Source organism: Schistocerca cancellata, chromosome 7, assembly GCF_023864275.1.
Source record: "Schistocerca cancellata isolate TAMUIC-IGC-003103 chromosome 7, iqSchCanc2.1, whole genome shotgun sequence".
NCBI classification, from domain to species: Eukaryota; Metazoa; Arthropoda; class Insecta; order Orthoptera; family Acrididae; genus Schistocerca; species Schistocerca cancellata.
Window position 1 is genome coordinate 422552788 of NC_064632.1, and position 14245 is coordinate 422567032.

The window sequence follows — 14245 nt, forward strand, 5'->3', positions numbered from 1 at the left end:
ATACGCCATCTTCTAGTTTTGGCAACTTGGCATTCAGTTTTCAATTGCCCCTCTAGTCTACTTCAATTTTTGCAGTTCTTCACTAGCCCACAAATCGTGAATGGCTTTTCTGTGGGTTAAGGGCCAAAATGCCGTTCAGCTGCTCTGTTTCCATGTTGTTCTGCATATGCTACTACTATCAATTTATAGCCTGCATCATATGAATAATTTTTATTTTTTTCCGTTACAAACTTGTTACTGACAAAAATATTGTACTGTTACCAGCAACACAAATCAGTTTCAATTCAAGTTCACTGGCACCGTAGACCGCAATGACACATCACAGGGTTTGTAATGATGGGGCAGGAGGAAGACAGTGTTAGCAAGCCTGTGAATCCCCACAATTCATGTTCGTCGCATCGGTGCACTGCTGTTTCCAGTTAAATCCAGTATTGTTAGATAGAGATAGGTTCCCTGTGGCATCGAATGTGTGGCAATTTTTAAGACTGGCAGGGATTTTAAATCAAACACTGAACATTTGTATATTAATTTCAAGTGTAAGACACACCTAAATTTTGGAGGCAATTTTTTGAAGAAAAAAGTGTTTCATAGTCCATAAAACACGGCAATGGGGAGAAAAACATGTTTCAAATTACTGGCATCATACAGCACATCTCTAGTACTACTGACATTCATTGTGCCAGTTATTGGCAAACAGAACAGATTCAGAGAAAGATGGAAATGTATGTTTCCACATTTCAAACAAGGGAATCTCCAGGTAGGAATATCAGCAGTATAGGAAGAGATAGATCAGTATTTACCATAAAGATGACACTTTAACTTGCAGACAGGCACAATTAAAAGACACTTACACATAAGCTTTTGGCCATAGTCTTCGTCAGAAAGAGAGAAACACGTACCCCTCATTCACACAAGCAAGCACACTTCACACAAACAAGACTGCCCATTGTGGCAGCTCTGGCCAGAATGCCATCACATTCTGGCCTGAGCTGCCACAGATGATGGTCATGTGCACATGAGGTGTGCTTGCTTGCACGAATGAAGGGTGTGTGCGTCTCTTTTTCTGATGAAGGCTGTGGTCGGAAGCTTATGTGTAAGTATCCTTTAATATTGCCTGTCTGCAATTTAATGTGTCATCTTTGTGGTGAGTAGCAACGTATGTTTTCCTACATTGTTGTGATTTCAAACAAGAATGATCCTTTGATGACTATCATGTGAAAAAAAGGATACTGAATAGCTTTGAGGTAATAAAAGCTCATCAGGGAAAAGATGAGAGATGCTAAATGCTATTATTTAATGGACAATATATGTGGGCTTGTGTGGTGCTGCTACTGTGATCGCATGTCACTAATTAGGAAGGGTCCTTTTTTTTTACCATTTGTCTTTGGGCTTTTCTTTTTCTGTACTCTTTCTCAGGAAAGTGCTGATTGATTGAACTGTGAGTGTAATTTTCTATTGTTTTAGTTTTAGTGATGGTATTTATTTGTTGGCAGATGTGTGTTGTGTGTGGTTTATTTTAGCAATGGAGATGGAGGGCTGGACCACAGTGTTCATAACACATTTTTAAGTGTAATGCAGATGTTACAATATGGAGGGCTAGCTGCTTAGATTGTATTTACCTGAGTTGAATAGTGTTACGGGAGATGGTGATGCCTTGATGGTGGTGGTGGTGGTGGTTAAGTGGAAAGGGGGGGGGGGGGCACACACTTGGATTATGTTGCCTACTAAACCTAAATAGTTCTATGGAAGATGGAGATCCACATAAATTAATTTGATTTTTGTGAATCATTTATCTGGGTTATTAGGACTGCCTCTGATTTTTGATGCTTTTATATGCACCATGCCACAGCAATAGAAAGAAATGCATTTCAGAAAAAAAGAAAAAGAGAGAGAGAGAGAGAGAGAGAGAGAGAGAGAGAAAATGTTTTTCATTGTATATAAGTGTTGTCTTTCCTGAAGGTACTTGTCTGGAGTGTAGCCTTGTACAGTAGGTAAGTCGGACAAGAAGAGATTATCTAACGATAAGATGAGTAATGAAGAGGTACTGAGTTGAACTGGGGAGAAAAGAAATTATGGGTTGGGGTTGGGTTGTTTGGGGAAGGAGACCAGACAACGAGGTCATCGGTCTCATCGGATTAGGGAAGGACGGGGAAGGAATTCGGCCGTGCCCTTTCAAAGGAACTATCCCGGCATTTGCCTGGAGCGATTTAGGGAAATCACGGAAAACCTAAATCAGGATGGCCGAAGAAATTATGGCACAAGCTAATTATAAGCAGTCATTGGTTGACAGGACACATCTCAAGGTATGAAGAAATTATTAATTTGGTAACCAGGGCAAATGTGGAGGATAAAAATTATAAAGGGAGAGCAATATTTAGCTACAATAAATCAGTTCAAACGGGTCAGTACTTAGTCAAAGATGAAGAGACTTGCACAGGATATATAAATGTGGACAGCCACATCCTAAAAAAAATCTTCAGACTGAAGACCACAACAATGTCCACAGCACTGCTGACATATTATGTCATCCACTAAACCCAGCCAGTGCACCTTTCTGATACATTACATTTATTTATATAGTGGCCACAATTCATCTGTAAGTGAAGAGTCTTGTTTCCTTATTTTCATTTGTTGCTTCATATAGGAAATTTTCAGTATTATAATATTCTCCTGAAATTCATTGTAAATTATCCACTGGTGTTCCAAAGATATACAACTCTTCACTACACTGCTAAATGGAAGAGCACCACCCTCTGCCCCATCCCTCCCAATTGCTCTTAAATTTTGTTTGATAATTGGCAAATTATACTGTGATAAAACACTATCTACAATTTACCCATGTTTAAAAACAAATCAAATAAATAATCAGTAAACAATGTGTGCAACTGACATATGGAATAACTCACTAACTAGCTGGATGAAAAAGGCAATCTGAATGCAAACCAAACATGACATTTTCAAATTTTTCCAGAAAATATAAGTTTTACACTAGTCACATGTAACTATCTACATACATTTAAGCATGTTAGTTTGCAGTTCGTTGTGAGGATACATGTCATAGAAATGACTGCACAGTTTTTTTTAATTAAATGTGTGTTCCCATACAGTTATTAAAAACTTACCCAATGTTGCAAAGACTGAAAACAAGCTATCAACTACACTATCCATTATACTCTCCATTTCGGTGTCCTTGATCTCACCCCTATTTATAGCTGGAAAAGAAATGTCACTATAAGTAAAGTGAAATTACATTAGTGGAAGCAAATGACGTTTATCATTACCAGAATACATACCATAGTATGATACAGAATCACTATTCTGGTGCTTTAGAATGAACATATCATCTTCCAAGGAAATGAAATTCAGATACTGATCATACACCTGTCACAAAAGAGAATTAATAGGAACGCTATCAAGGAACTGCAAATGTCACTAAAATATAGAGTGATATCATACGCAATACCTTTTGTATCTGAGAGACACAGTTTGCTTGCAGTGCAGCTGATGCTAAATCTTCAAGTTTCTGTCTTGAAATTGGCGATATAAAATTTAAGTGATACGCATCATACAAATTATTTTGAAAGTCTTGGCTGATACGGCCTAGATTTTCTTCAGTGGGAAGACAGAAGTAAACTGCTGGAACATCTGGTATTGGATCTCTATCCGAGTGAAGCTGCCTGTAACGATAAGATTCTGAAATAACTCCAACAAGAATGGAATACAGCTAAAATCGATGGAATTGAAGAGTAGTCGGTATACTTATTTCGGTAATTCACTTACACATGAAGAGTTACTCCCAGCTCTCTTAGCTCCTTTATGGACACCAGCGGAGAAATTATGTCCTGACCACATCTATCATAGATGAGTATTTTAAACACGGGTTCCGCAGACTGGGTTTTCGAATGAGGCTGGTTCAAGTTTAGCATCTGCTTTAAAGCACCTTAAAATAATGAGACATGACATAAACATTACCTACCATAACCAAACCTGGTTCGAATCACTTGTCATCACTGCTGCACGCTTCCAAAAATGTTACCATTTTGACTTACCAATCTGTTTTTCTCGTAATGTCAGCATTTTGTTGGTTGCAAAAGTCGTAGATTACGCTCTACTAACAAAAAAACCGTCGTATATCTCACAACACTCTTTTTCCCATCCAAAACACGTTTTTCGCTCTACATTTGTTTTGCTACCGTGTAAAACAACACGTACGTCATAATATCTTTGCCATAGGTTTCGCGTTTGAGTCGTCTTTGTAACATTTGCGAAACGTGGCGTCCATTTTCCTCAATATAGGAAAAGAAAGCTATTGGAGCTACTGTTTGAAGTTTCTTAACTCGGAATGGGTTCCACAAAGAAACATAAACACAGCGAATCAAAGAAAAAGAAACATCGTAGTAGATCACGAAGTCCCGAGAGGAAAGAAAGGCATCGCCATCACAAGAAACATCACAAGGAGAAAAAGAAAGACAAACTAACTTCGAAAGAAAGAAATGGAGAATATGCGCCGAAGCACGACAGCTACGAAAGCGAAGGTAAGATCTGATAACTTTTAAGGGTTACATTTATTGTCAGACTGGATATTGGTCATAATATGCGGACTGTGTGGACACCGAAAAAAGATGACCAGAGAGAGGAACTTTGTTGATCTAGCGTATTCTTGTTTATTTACACCAATACTCTACAACTCACCATGAAGTGTATTAAATAGCATAATTCTCATTACACCTTGTATTAAATTTTCTTGTGGTTGCACTCGCATTTAGCAAGAGAAGATTGACTACTTGAAAGCTTCCATGAGCGCCGTAAGTACCATCTAATATTTTTCTCGCGGTTGCTGCAGGAACGATAATTAGTTTCTTTATTTAATACTGGTTCGTGACACTTTTTAATAAGGCCTTTGCTGGGTTGTTAGAGTATCTTCAAGCATCTACTGTTTCTCAACACTTCAGTGACACTCTTCTGCAAGTCAGGCAGATGAGTGACCATATGTGCTGCCCATTTTGTGTAAAATAATTATCCCCTGTAAGTCCTGTTGGCATTATATCCATGCACGTGAGCAATATTGTAGGATGGTCCATACAAGTGATTTGTAAGTAATCTCTCTTGTAAATTTACTGCATTTCCTCAGTATCCTACTGGTCAATGAACTGATGCCTGCCAGCTGATTTGCCTATCATTGAGCCCACATCGTTCCATTTCATATCACTGAAACTTGTACATCCGATTACTTATACGAGTTAACTGAGTCTGTGATTTGTTTATATTGCAGTCCCACAGTGCTAGATCTCCACATTTTATGAGCAGTGAAATTTAACATTTGTAGACATTTAAAGCAAACTGCCAATTTTTGAACCATATCTAACACTTATCAAGATTTGACTGAACAGTTCTGCAGCTTTTTGCAGATAATACTCCGTTACTGAGAAATGCATCTGCAGAGGTCTTGAAGTTACTGCTAACATTGTCTGCCAGGTTTTAATACCAAGGGAGGTCTCTCGGATTCAAGAGGGCGGTGGATCAAACCCATGTCTGGCCATCCTGATTTTGGTTTTCCTAAATCGCTTCAGGCAAATGCTGGGATGGTTTATGTGAAAGAGCACAGCTGGCTTCCTTCCCCATCCTTCCCTAATCTGATGGGACTCATGACCTCCCTTTTTGGTCGCCCCCTCCTCAAATCAATGAACCATGTTATCAGTACGCAACATGGCCCACAACACACTTTTGTGGGGATGCATCTGAAGTTACTTCTGTTTTTTATGTTAACTCCATCCAAGATAACTTGTTGCATTCTCCATGTTGAGAAAATCTCGCTGGATAATGCTCAAAGTTTTGCTTTTTGTTAATAAGTGTTGGTGTGCTGTGTCACTGACTCGTGGTTTTGGGGGGGGTCGACAGAAGCGTCCAATCTCACGCGTTGGCTTTGACCCGTGACGTAAGGGTGTTGTGGCGTGTGACGTCATTATGGTGCGGAGTTTGGTTTGTAACTCTGACGTGTTTATAGATGTCGTCATGTTGTGGTTTGTTGTGCCCTCTGGTGGTATGTTCAGGGTTTTGGTTTGTTTGGTGTATTGGGCTCAGTTTGCTGTTGGTCAGTGGCGAGTGCTGCTTGCGTATTTTTGAAGCGGAATTTGTATCAGTGAGTTAATGGTTTTGTGGTTTTGTTTGAAGGTTAATGTAGTGATGATTGCTGTACGTCAGGTGGTTTTGTTATTAAGTTTAATTGGTTGTTTTTTGTTCAGGAATGGATATGAAAGACAAGATCAATAGTTCTCGGTTGAGGGCTATGATGGGGGACACAGCTTTAGAGCTGATTAAGTTCCTACAGCTTTTTGGGTTAATTGCCGTGAACCAATGAAATTGGTTAAAGTTCCGGCCTCTCAGACCGGGGATGGTTATATGTGGTGCTGTCGCAAAGATGACATATGGCGTTCCATACGGCGCAGTACCTGGTTCGAGAAGTCTAGGTTGGGCATGCGTGAGATTGTGCTTGTTACATATTATTTTTGTTATAGATCCCCACAGAGTTTTTGCGCTTGTCGTGAAGTGTGTTCGGAATTTATTAAGTACAGGGGTAAGTTGGGGGGGCATGGGGTTGTTGTGGAGGTGGACGAGTCACAGTTTGGGAAAAGGAAGTATGGGAGGGGGAAGTGTGTGGCTGGTCTTTGGGTGTGGGGGGCTGTTGTTCCGGGGGGTGGGGGTTCTGAATGTGTTTTTAGGGTTGTGGAAGGGAGGTCCAAGGCTGAATTAGTGGGGTTAATTGAGGAATATATAGAGCCGGGGTCCACAATAGTTTCTGATGCTTTTTCTTCAGGGGGTTGGGTGAGAGGGGATTTAATCATTTAGTATTGAACCATAGTTTAGAGTTTAAGAATTATACTAAAACAATAGAGGGGATGTGGGGGGCGGTTAAGTCAGTTGTTGGGAGGGGGAAGAGGTGCTCTTCCAACCTTCAGTCTCATTTAGATGAGTACTGTTGGCGGAAGAGTGTCCCAGAGGGCTATTGTATTGTTCTGGTTTTCTTAAGGGCTGTGGGTAAAATGTATAGGCCGAAAGTAGTTAGTTAGGGTAGTCCGGGTAGGTGGGTGGGTCGCTGTGGCTCAGGGTGGGGTGGGTGGTTTATTTTGTTGTATAGTATTTGTTAAGGGAGAGGGGGTGTGTGTTTATTTTTTGTTTTAGTTGTGGAGGATCTATTTTATTGAAGTTATTGTTGAGTTGTAGTGTGTGATTGAGATGTTTTTTATGTTGCATTTGGTTTTTGTTTATGGGTTTTTTATTTTGGGTTTGGGGGGGGGTTGAGGTGTGGGTGGGTTGGGTTTTTCTTTTGGTTTAGTATTTTTTCGTTGGTTTGCGTGTGTGTGTGTGTGTGTGTGTGTGTGTGTGTGTGTGTGTGTGTGTGTGTGTGTGTGAGTGAGTGAGTGAGTGATTGTGGTGGCCAAACTAGTTTGTGGGGCTTGAATCTTTCTTGTGGTAAGTTCTCATTTTTTTGTTTTTGGCGTATGTGTTGTGTATTGGGTTATAGGGAAGTGTTTCATTGAAATTTGTGGCTGTGAAGGTTGGTATTGATATTGGGAGATGTTTTTGAGTTACATAGGTCAAGGGTAGTGGTCGATCCTAATTTATGGGATTGGGAGCTGCTGTTGAGCTATATAGTTGGAGGGAAGTGTTCAATCTCAATGTTTGGTGGAGTATGTTGGTTTTTGGAACGGGAGATGGGATCGGGAGCTGCTGTTGAGCTATGTAGGTCAAGGGAAGTGTTTGATCCCAATTTATGGGATCGGGAGCTGCTGTAGATCTGTGTAGGTCAATGGAAGTGTTTGTTCGTAATGTTTGGCGATGCATTTTGATTTTTGTATTGGGAGATGGGATTGGGAGCCGCTGTTGAGCTATATAGGTCAAGGGAAGTGTTCGATCCCAATTTATGGGATCGGGAGCTGCTGTAGATCTATATAGGTCAAGGGAAGTGTCTGATTCCAGATAATATTGTGTTTTGTGGTATTTGGTGAGTTTTGTGATGTCGATTTTTTTTCGTCATTTTGCGTGGTTTTGTATGGGGGTGGATGGCTAAATTTGTTCATATTTAGTATCTCCCCACCCAAAAACCCCCAATTTCCCACGCTTGTCCCGTTAGAGTTATTAGGCTTTTTGTGAAAAGTGTGTGTGTTTGTTTTTCGATGTATTTTCGTCTTTATGATACGTATGCAACGATTTTATATCCGCCATATTGGAATTGTCGTTTGTGGTCATTTCCGCCATATTTGTGACATCATGGGTCAAAGCCGACGGGTGGGATCGGACGCTTCCGTAATTCCGTTTTGGGAAGTTCAGATTTTCATGCTCCATGACTTTGAGAATGTCACAAGAGAAAAGCTCATGCTGAGGTTTGCTTGATTAATCTTTTGGAATGCATGCTGGATGCCATGGAGGATGTCATTCTCTTGGAGATATTTCATTATGTTTTAACTCTGCAGTTGTCAGTGATATTGGATGCCAGATTTGATGGTAACTTCTGCTACCCTCCTTGTAAACTGGCCTTGCTTTCTTCTAACCACTTGGAACAGATGAAGCATTTTTGTGTATTGCATGATTCATCAATTGCACCAAAGGTGAAAACTAAGTATTTCACAAATGAAAGTTATTACGTTCTTAGTTTGATTGTAGGCTAAAAGTTTTCACTTAATGTGGGATGCTATGGTAAGTACATTGAATATGATATAAAGTAATGACCCAGAAGCGTGTAATCGCTACTTTGCAAGGAAGCCGATTTGTTTGCTTTACTGCATTGTTTTCAGTATAATGAGATTAGAGTACTTTTGAGGATCAACAAATCATTCTTGCTGCTTCCTGTAAGACTACAACAGTAGAGGTTGATATTACATTGGTTCAGACGCTCTCACCTTTTCTGGGAGCCAGTATAGGTGCAGATTATAGACATGACATGAATTACATTGACATTTCACATTCTTAAAGCTTGAGCTATTTTTATTCGTCCAAAAATCATCTCACAATGATATAGAAATTTCATGGTAATAAAGTGAACATCCAGAACTCAGAATATAGATATAGCCTACACACAGAACATAAGTATGCTCTATGCATGTAACACAGGATGGGATAACCAAGTTCACCTTGGTTCAGATTTGATATTAGTATAAATCATGCTAAAATTCCACTCCTTATATAGCTCCTGATAAATGAAAAGTCTCAGTGCTCACAATTTTACACACACACACACACACACACACACACGTGTTCTGATGTCTTTACACTGTCAGTTTTCTTTTAATGTCCTATCATTTCAGCCACAGCTGTGAACATATTAAACTATATATGTTTACAGAAATCCAGAAATAAAACACCGATAATTCTAATGATTTAGGGCTGTATCTCTTATTGTTAAAAAGTCAGTTATGTTGCTGGATAGGCTAGTAAACACTTCAATTGCACCCATCTCAATAAATGATGTGTAATCATTTTATAATTATCTATTAAATCAAAGTTAAGCACTTCAATGATTTTTTTGAGATGGGTTATATTGTTGGCATTGCTTTTCGGACAAACAGTGAAGTGTTGATTGTTTATTCCACTAGTCTCAATTGTTGTTTCCCATGCAACCTGGAAAACACACCAATGAATGTGACTGAATAATGTTTTCCCACTCTTAGTAGCACTTATTGTTGTACCCCGAATTTTTCCCCTTTAAATTATATGTGTTTGTAGGATCTTTCTGTGATTTTTGTAATTGGCTTTCTAGAGTAAACATGCCGTTAAGCCCTGAACAAGCTGTGAAAACTGTTGCTTTGGTGGAAGAGGGCCACAGAATGCACTACATTGCAGAAGTGTTGAGGACTACACCTTCCACGATTTCCAGAACTGTATAAAGGTGCAGGGAAACTGGAGCCTTTGCAAGGAGACCAAAACAATCCCGAGAAGAGCAACATCCCAGACAGATGACTGCTTCTTACATCTTCAGGTTCTGCAACCATCACACCACTGCTATTGAAGCACGGACTCACCAGAGCATTGCACGGCTCATCTACATTTTGCAAGTAAAATCTTGGCTGGACAACACAACAGTGGAATCAAGTGATTTTCATAGATGAGTCGTGATTTGGCGTCGAATTACCTGACCGAAGAGAGGTGGTCTGGAGAAGGCCAGGGAAAAGGTATTTCCCTTGCACATTCTCATCCAGGATGCCTTTTCAGGGTGGTTCTGTGGAGGTGTGGGCAGGAATCAATACAGCTGCAGGTACGGATTTGGTCTTTCTGGGGCACAGGAGCCTTACCGGTTGTTGGTATGTTGAGGAAAGCCTTCTGGAGCATGTTGTGCCTTTCACTCCATTTATTGGTGATGATTTTACTCAATGCTCACCCACATGTTGTGAGAATTGTGCAAGAGTTCTTTAATGAAATAGGGATTCATTCTATGGATTGGCCTGCTCGAAGCCCTGATTTGAATCCTACTGAGCATGTTTGGGACCAGCTTGGGAGAAGAGCCCATCACCACTATTCAGAGATCCTCCAGGATCTACATAATGCCTTCTTATAAGAATGTGATATGATTCATGAACAGGACATTACCACATTAATTATGAGCATGCTTGAAAGGTTGAATGCCATCATTGATGCAAGATGTGGCACTAAATGCTTTTGAAGATGTGAATAGAGGTCTCGAAGATCATCTCCAAGGTCTGTGAAGGAAACTGTGAAGTGTATAACAGATGTACATTATCTTTACCAGCTTACTCAAATTTCCTTGAAGTGTGCAGTTCTGGCTTAATTAGTTAAATTTGCTTATAAATGTCTTTCTTTTATCATTGTTGGACACTAAGATGGGATCGTAGTACAATATTCTATCATAAGATAATGGATTAGTGTCAAAAATGTCAGTTTTTGTAAGAAATTGAAGTGTTACATTTTTGGTGATGGCCAGTCTAGATTTCAGTTTTAAAAATATGAAAGAACGTTATTGATAAAAGCATGTTTTAACATGTAATAGTTTAATGAGCAACAGAAAAGCCAAATATACCACATGCGGACAAGTGAATAACAGAAGCATTTGATACAGCTTCACCAACTCACAGCCAGTCACTTTTCACTTTTCAGCCTGAGCTAGACCTTGGTCTGCACTACAGATCATTCTGTGGAGTTGTATTCACATTCATTGGTTTCGCCAACTTGCAGCCAGTCACCTTCCAACTGTGCTTTGGGCTAGGCTTCAGGTCTGTTTGAAACCACCCAGATGCTGAAAGCCACTGTACAGTACATGTCAGAGTTTACTTTGTACCGGTTTTAGTCCTGGACATTGGTGGCAGCAGAATTCTTATGCAGTAGGTTGCAAATGCTCATTCTCTAAATTGTCTCAGTAGTGTTTCACTCTCCAGGAAATTAGAGTTCCTAGAGAATTTCTTTATGCTCTTCATTGTCTACTGTGGTGTAGCAGTTAAAATAGCCAGCTGGTGACTTAGGTGGGCCACTGGACATCCTATCGTCATAGGCGCAGGAACCCAACTGCATGTAATTCATTCCTCCCATAGCCTCCATTGGAATGGTACCAGTGGAGACAGAAGTATTATTGAGTCTGATGCACATCAGATATCGAACATAGTTTTAGTAAAGTGCTGGCTAGTTTCCGATGACATGACTAAAGGAATCCATTTGTCACTAATTATTACAGATGGGATAACATGATAGTCCTGCCGATGTCTACATTTTCTGAGATGATAACAGAACAATGAGGAAATGTTCAGGAGCTGGGAGAAATTTCAGGAAAAAAATTAAAATGATAATGATGACAATCAATAGCAAATATCCGTAGCCAAAGAAAAAATGAAGAATAGACCCAAATGCCAGGGGAAACTAGCAGTCATGTATACAGTGTGCTTGGCCACTGTGTCACACAGCAAACATACATATGACAAAAGTTGACAAAACTTCAAATCTAATGAAGGATGTGGCAGAGGATGTTTAGTAAGCTCTCCATTTGAAGACTCACCACAGTAGATGACTTAATCTAGTGGTGCCAGCACATAGAGGCAATGACAAACAAGGATGGCCGTAAGTAGTGTCATCAAATTTTGAACCAGGAGATTTCGAGAAGAGATTCCTTTATCATGGGCACTGATCTCTGCAGAGCAAACTGACATAGAGCAATGAACTCAGAGCCATATTACTGATACTGCAACTGTCACATGGCCACAGGCATCGACTACACAGAAACAACCAGCTCCCATGCCAATTCGAACTTGCAGAGAAAAAAAGACAATTGGAGAACGGAGGCCAACATGCTAATATGTTTTCATTGTGGGCATGTTGTGTGCTACTGTAAAGAAAAAATAATGTTTGATGTTTATTAAACTGAGAGATGTCAAAAGAAGGAGCAATTCTGTGCATGCCAGGCAACTGCCAATACCTATAGCCATTGCTATATTGTGGTTGAGGTAGCTCTTCAACACAGTGCAGTCATTCTCTGTCATCATATAGTGGTTTCAACCTCTGAAAGCAGGAAAACCAAAAGAGGTGACCATGGAGGTGAGGCCATTGTAGATGAATACTGTCCTTGGGTAATAGTTGCCAAGGTGTCGAAAAATTCCATTGACAACCAGTCTGTCCAGATACTAGTTGATCTGGGGCATTGTTTTTCATGATATTGGGTGCTTGTTATCACCAGCTGAAGATGAATTATTTTGAGATTCACGGGCCATTGTGTCGAAAGTTGCAGATGAAAAATGTCTCCCCGGCAGGAACCTGTATTGTGAGAATAATTATCTGTGAAAAAACACATACTTAAAATTTCATCACATGGCACCTTTGCTGCTATCGATCTTACGATCTCCTCCCCTGCTCTCGTGGCTTCCCTACATCGGTTTTCCCATGATGACCTTTGTGACAGTGACCACTTTCCGGCGATTATGTCGTTCCCCTGCTGCTGCCAGCCAGACAGGCCCCACATTGGTCATTCTGCAGGACCAGTTGGCCTTTATATGCGTCTGCTGTGCACCTTGACACCTCCCTCTCAAATTCCATTGATGCAGTCGTGCAAGGCATCTCTTCCACTATTCTTCATGTTGCTCACACTGCTGTCCACCTAACCACAGATCCCTCTCATTGTTGACCAGTACCGTGCTGGACCAAGGATGTCACAATCGCTGTCCAGGAGTGCCGACAGGTGCTGCAGCGATTTAAACGACAGCCTTCACAGACTAACCTCCTCGCTTTTAAGCATATCCATGCTAAGGCTTGTTACCTTATTAAACAGAGTAGAAGGGAATGCTGGGAGCACTGTTTCCTCCCTGGGGATGTATGCCTTTTGATACAAGTTCCGTAGCCTTCTGGTTCATCAGCGACAGTCAACTGTCCAAGGTCTTAACCTGCAAGGTGCTCTGTGCACTGATCCATTGGTCCTCGCAGAACGCGCAGTGGTTAGACACTGGACTCGCATTCGGGAGGACGACGGTTCAATCCCGCGTCCGGCCATCCTGATTTAGGTTTTCCGTGATTTCCCTAAATCACTCCAGGCAAATGCCGGGATGGTTCCTCTGAAAGGGCACGGCCATCTTCCTTCCCCATCCTTCCTTAATCCGATGAGACCGATGACCTCGCTGTCTGGTCTCCTTCCCCAAAACAACCCCCCCTTGCAGAACACTTTGCGACACACTTTGTGACAGTGTTGGCGTCCTCTTCCTATCCTGCTACCTGTCTGCAGCAGAAACACAGAGGTGAACAGACCCTCCTGTGTTTCATCCTTCACCATGCTGAGCTCTAAATGGACCCTTCACTGAATGGGAATTCTTGCAGGCTCTTACCTCTTCACAAGACATTGCCCCAGGCCTGGATTCCATCCACAATCAGATGATCCAATACTTGGACGTCCCCCAGAGCAACATCTCCTCAGGGTCTTCAACCACATTTGGCTCATGGGTGCTTTGAGAGGTACTGCCCAATTAGCCTGATGAATGTACTTCGTAAACTGCTCCAGAGGATGATTAGCTTCAGATTATGTTGTGTACCTGAATTTTGGGACCTTTTGTCCCAATATCAGTTTGTCTTCCGGGCAGGATGATCTCCAACTGACCTTTTACCTTGTTTGGAAACAGCCGTACGACAGGCTTTTACTAGCCACCGGCACCTTGTCGTGGTCTTGTGACCTACATGAGGCATACGACATGGCTTGGTGCCATCACATTTTAGTTACTCTCCATTACTGGGGCTTCCATGGTCCCCTTCAGATTTTTATATGCGAGTT

At 41.0% G+C, this 14245-nt stretch overlaps 2 protein-coding genes across 3 annotated transcripts in view; one reads left to right on the plus strand and one right to left on the minus strand.

Annotated features, from left to right (window-relative positions):
• LOC126092620 (protein sly1 homolog) overlaps window positions 1–4187 on the minus strand; it is a 161596-nt gene extending 157409 nt beyond the window's left edge. The window contains exons 1-5 of the mRNA XM_049908337.1: window positions 4050–4187; window positions 3781–3940; window positions 3464–3677; window positions 3294–3381; window positions 3123–3212 (exon numbers count right to left, since the gene is read on the minus strand). Of these exons, the coding sequence (XP_049764294.1) occupies window positions 3123–3212; window positions 3294–3381; window positions 3464–3677; window positions 3781–3940; window positions 4050–4077 (580 nt within the window). The 5' untranslated portion in view covers window positions 4078–4187. The remainder of the gene's footprint in view (window positions 1–3122; window positions 3213–3293; window positions 3382–3463; window positions 3678–3780; window positions 3941–4049) is intronic.
• A 16-nt stretch (window positions 4188–4203) lies between these two features.
• Window positions 4204–14245, plus strand: part of LOC126092619 (U4/U6.U5 tri-snRNP-associated protein 1) — a 69632-nt gene continuing 59590 nt past the window's right edge. Inside the window, exon 1 of one of the 2 annotated variants that reach the window (XM_049908335.1) lies at window positions 4204–4535. In XM_049908335.1, the coding sequence (XP_049764292.1) occupies window positions 4343–4535 (193 nt within the window). In that variant the 5' untranslated portion in view covers window positions 4204–4342. The remainder of the gene's footprint in view (window positions 4536–14245) is intronic. The other variant, XM_049908336.1, reaches the window with a different exon arrangement.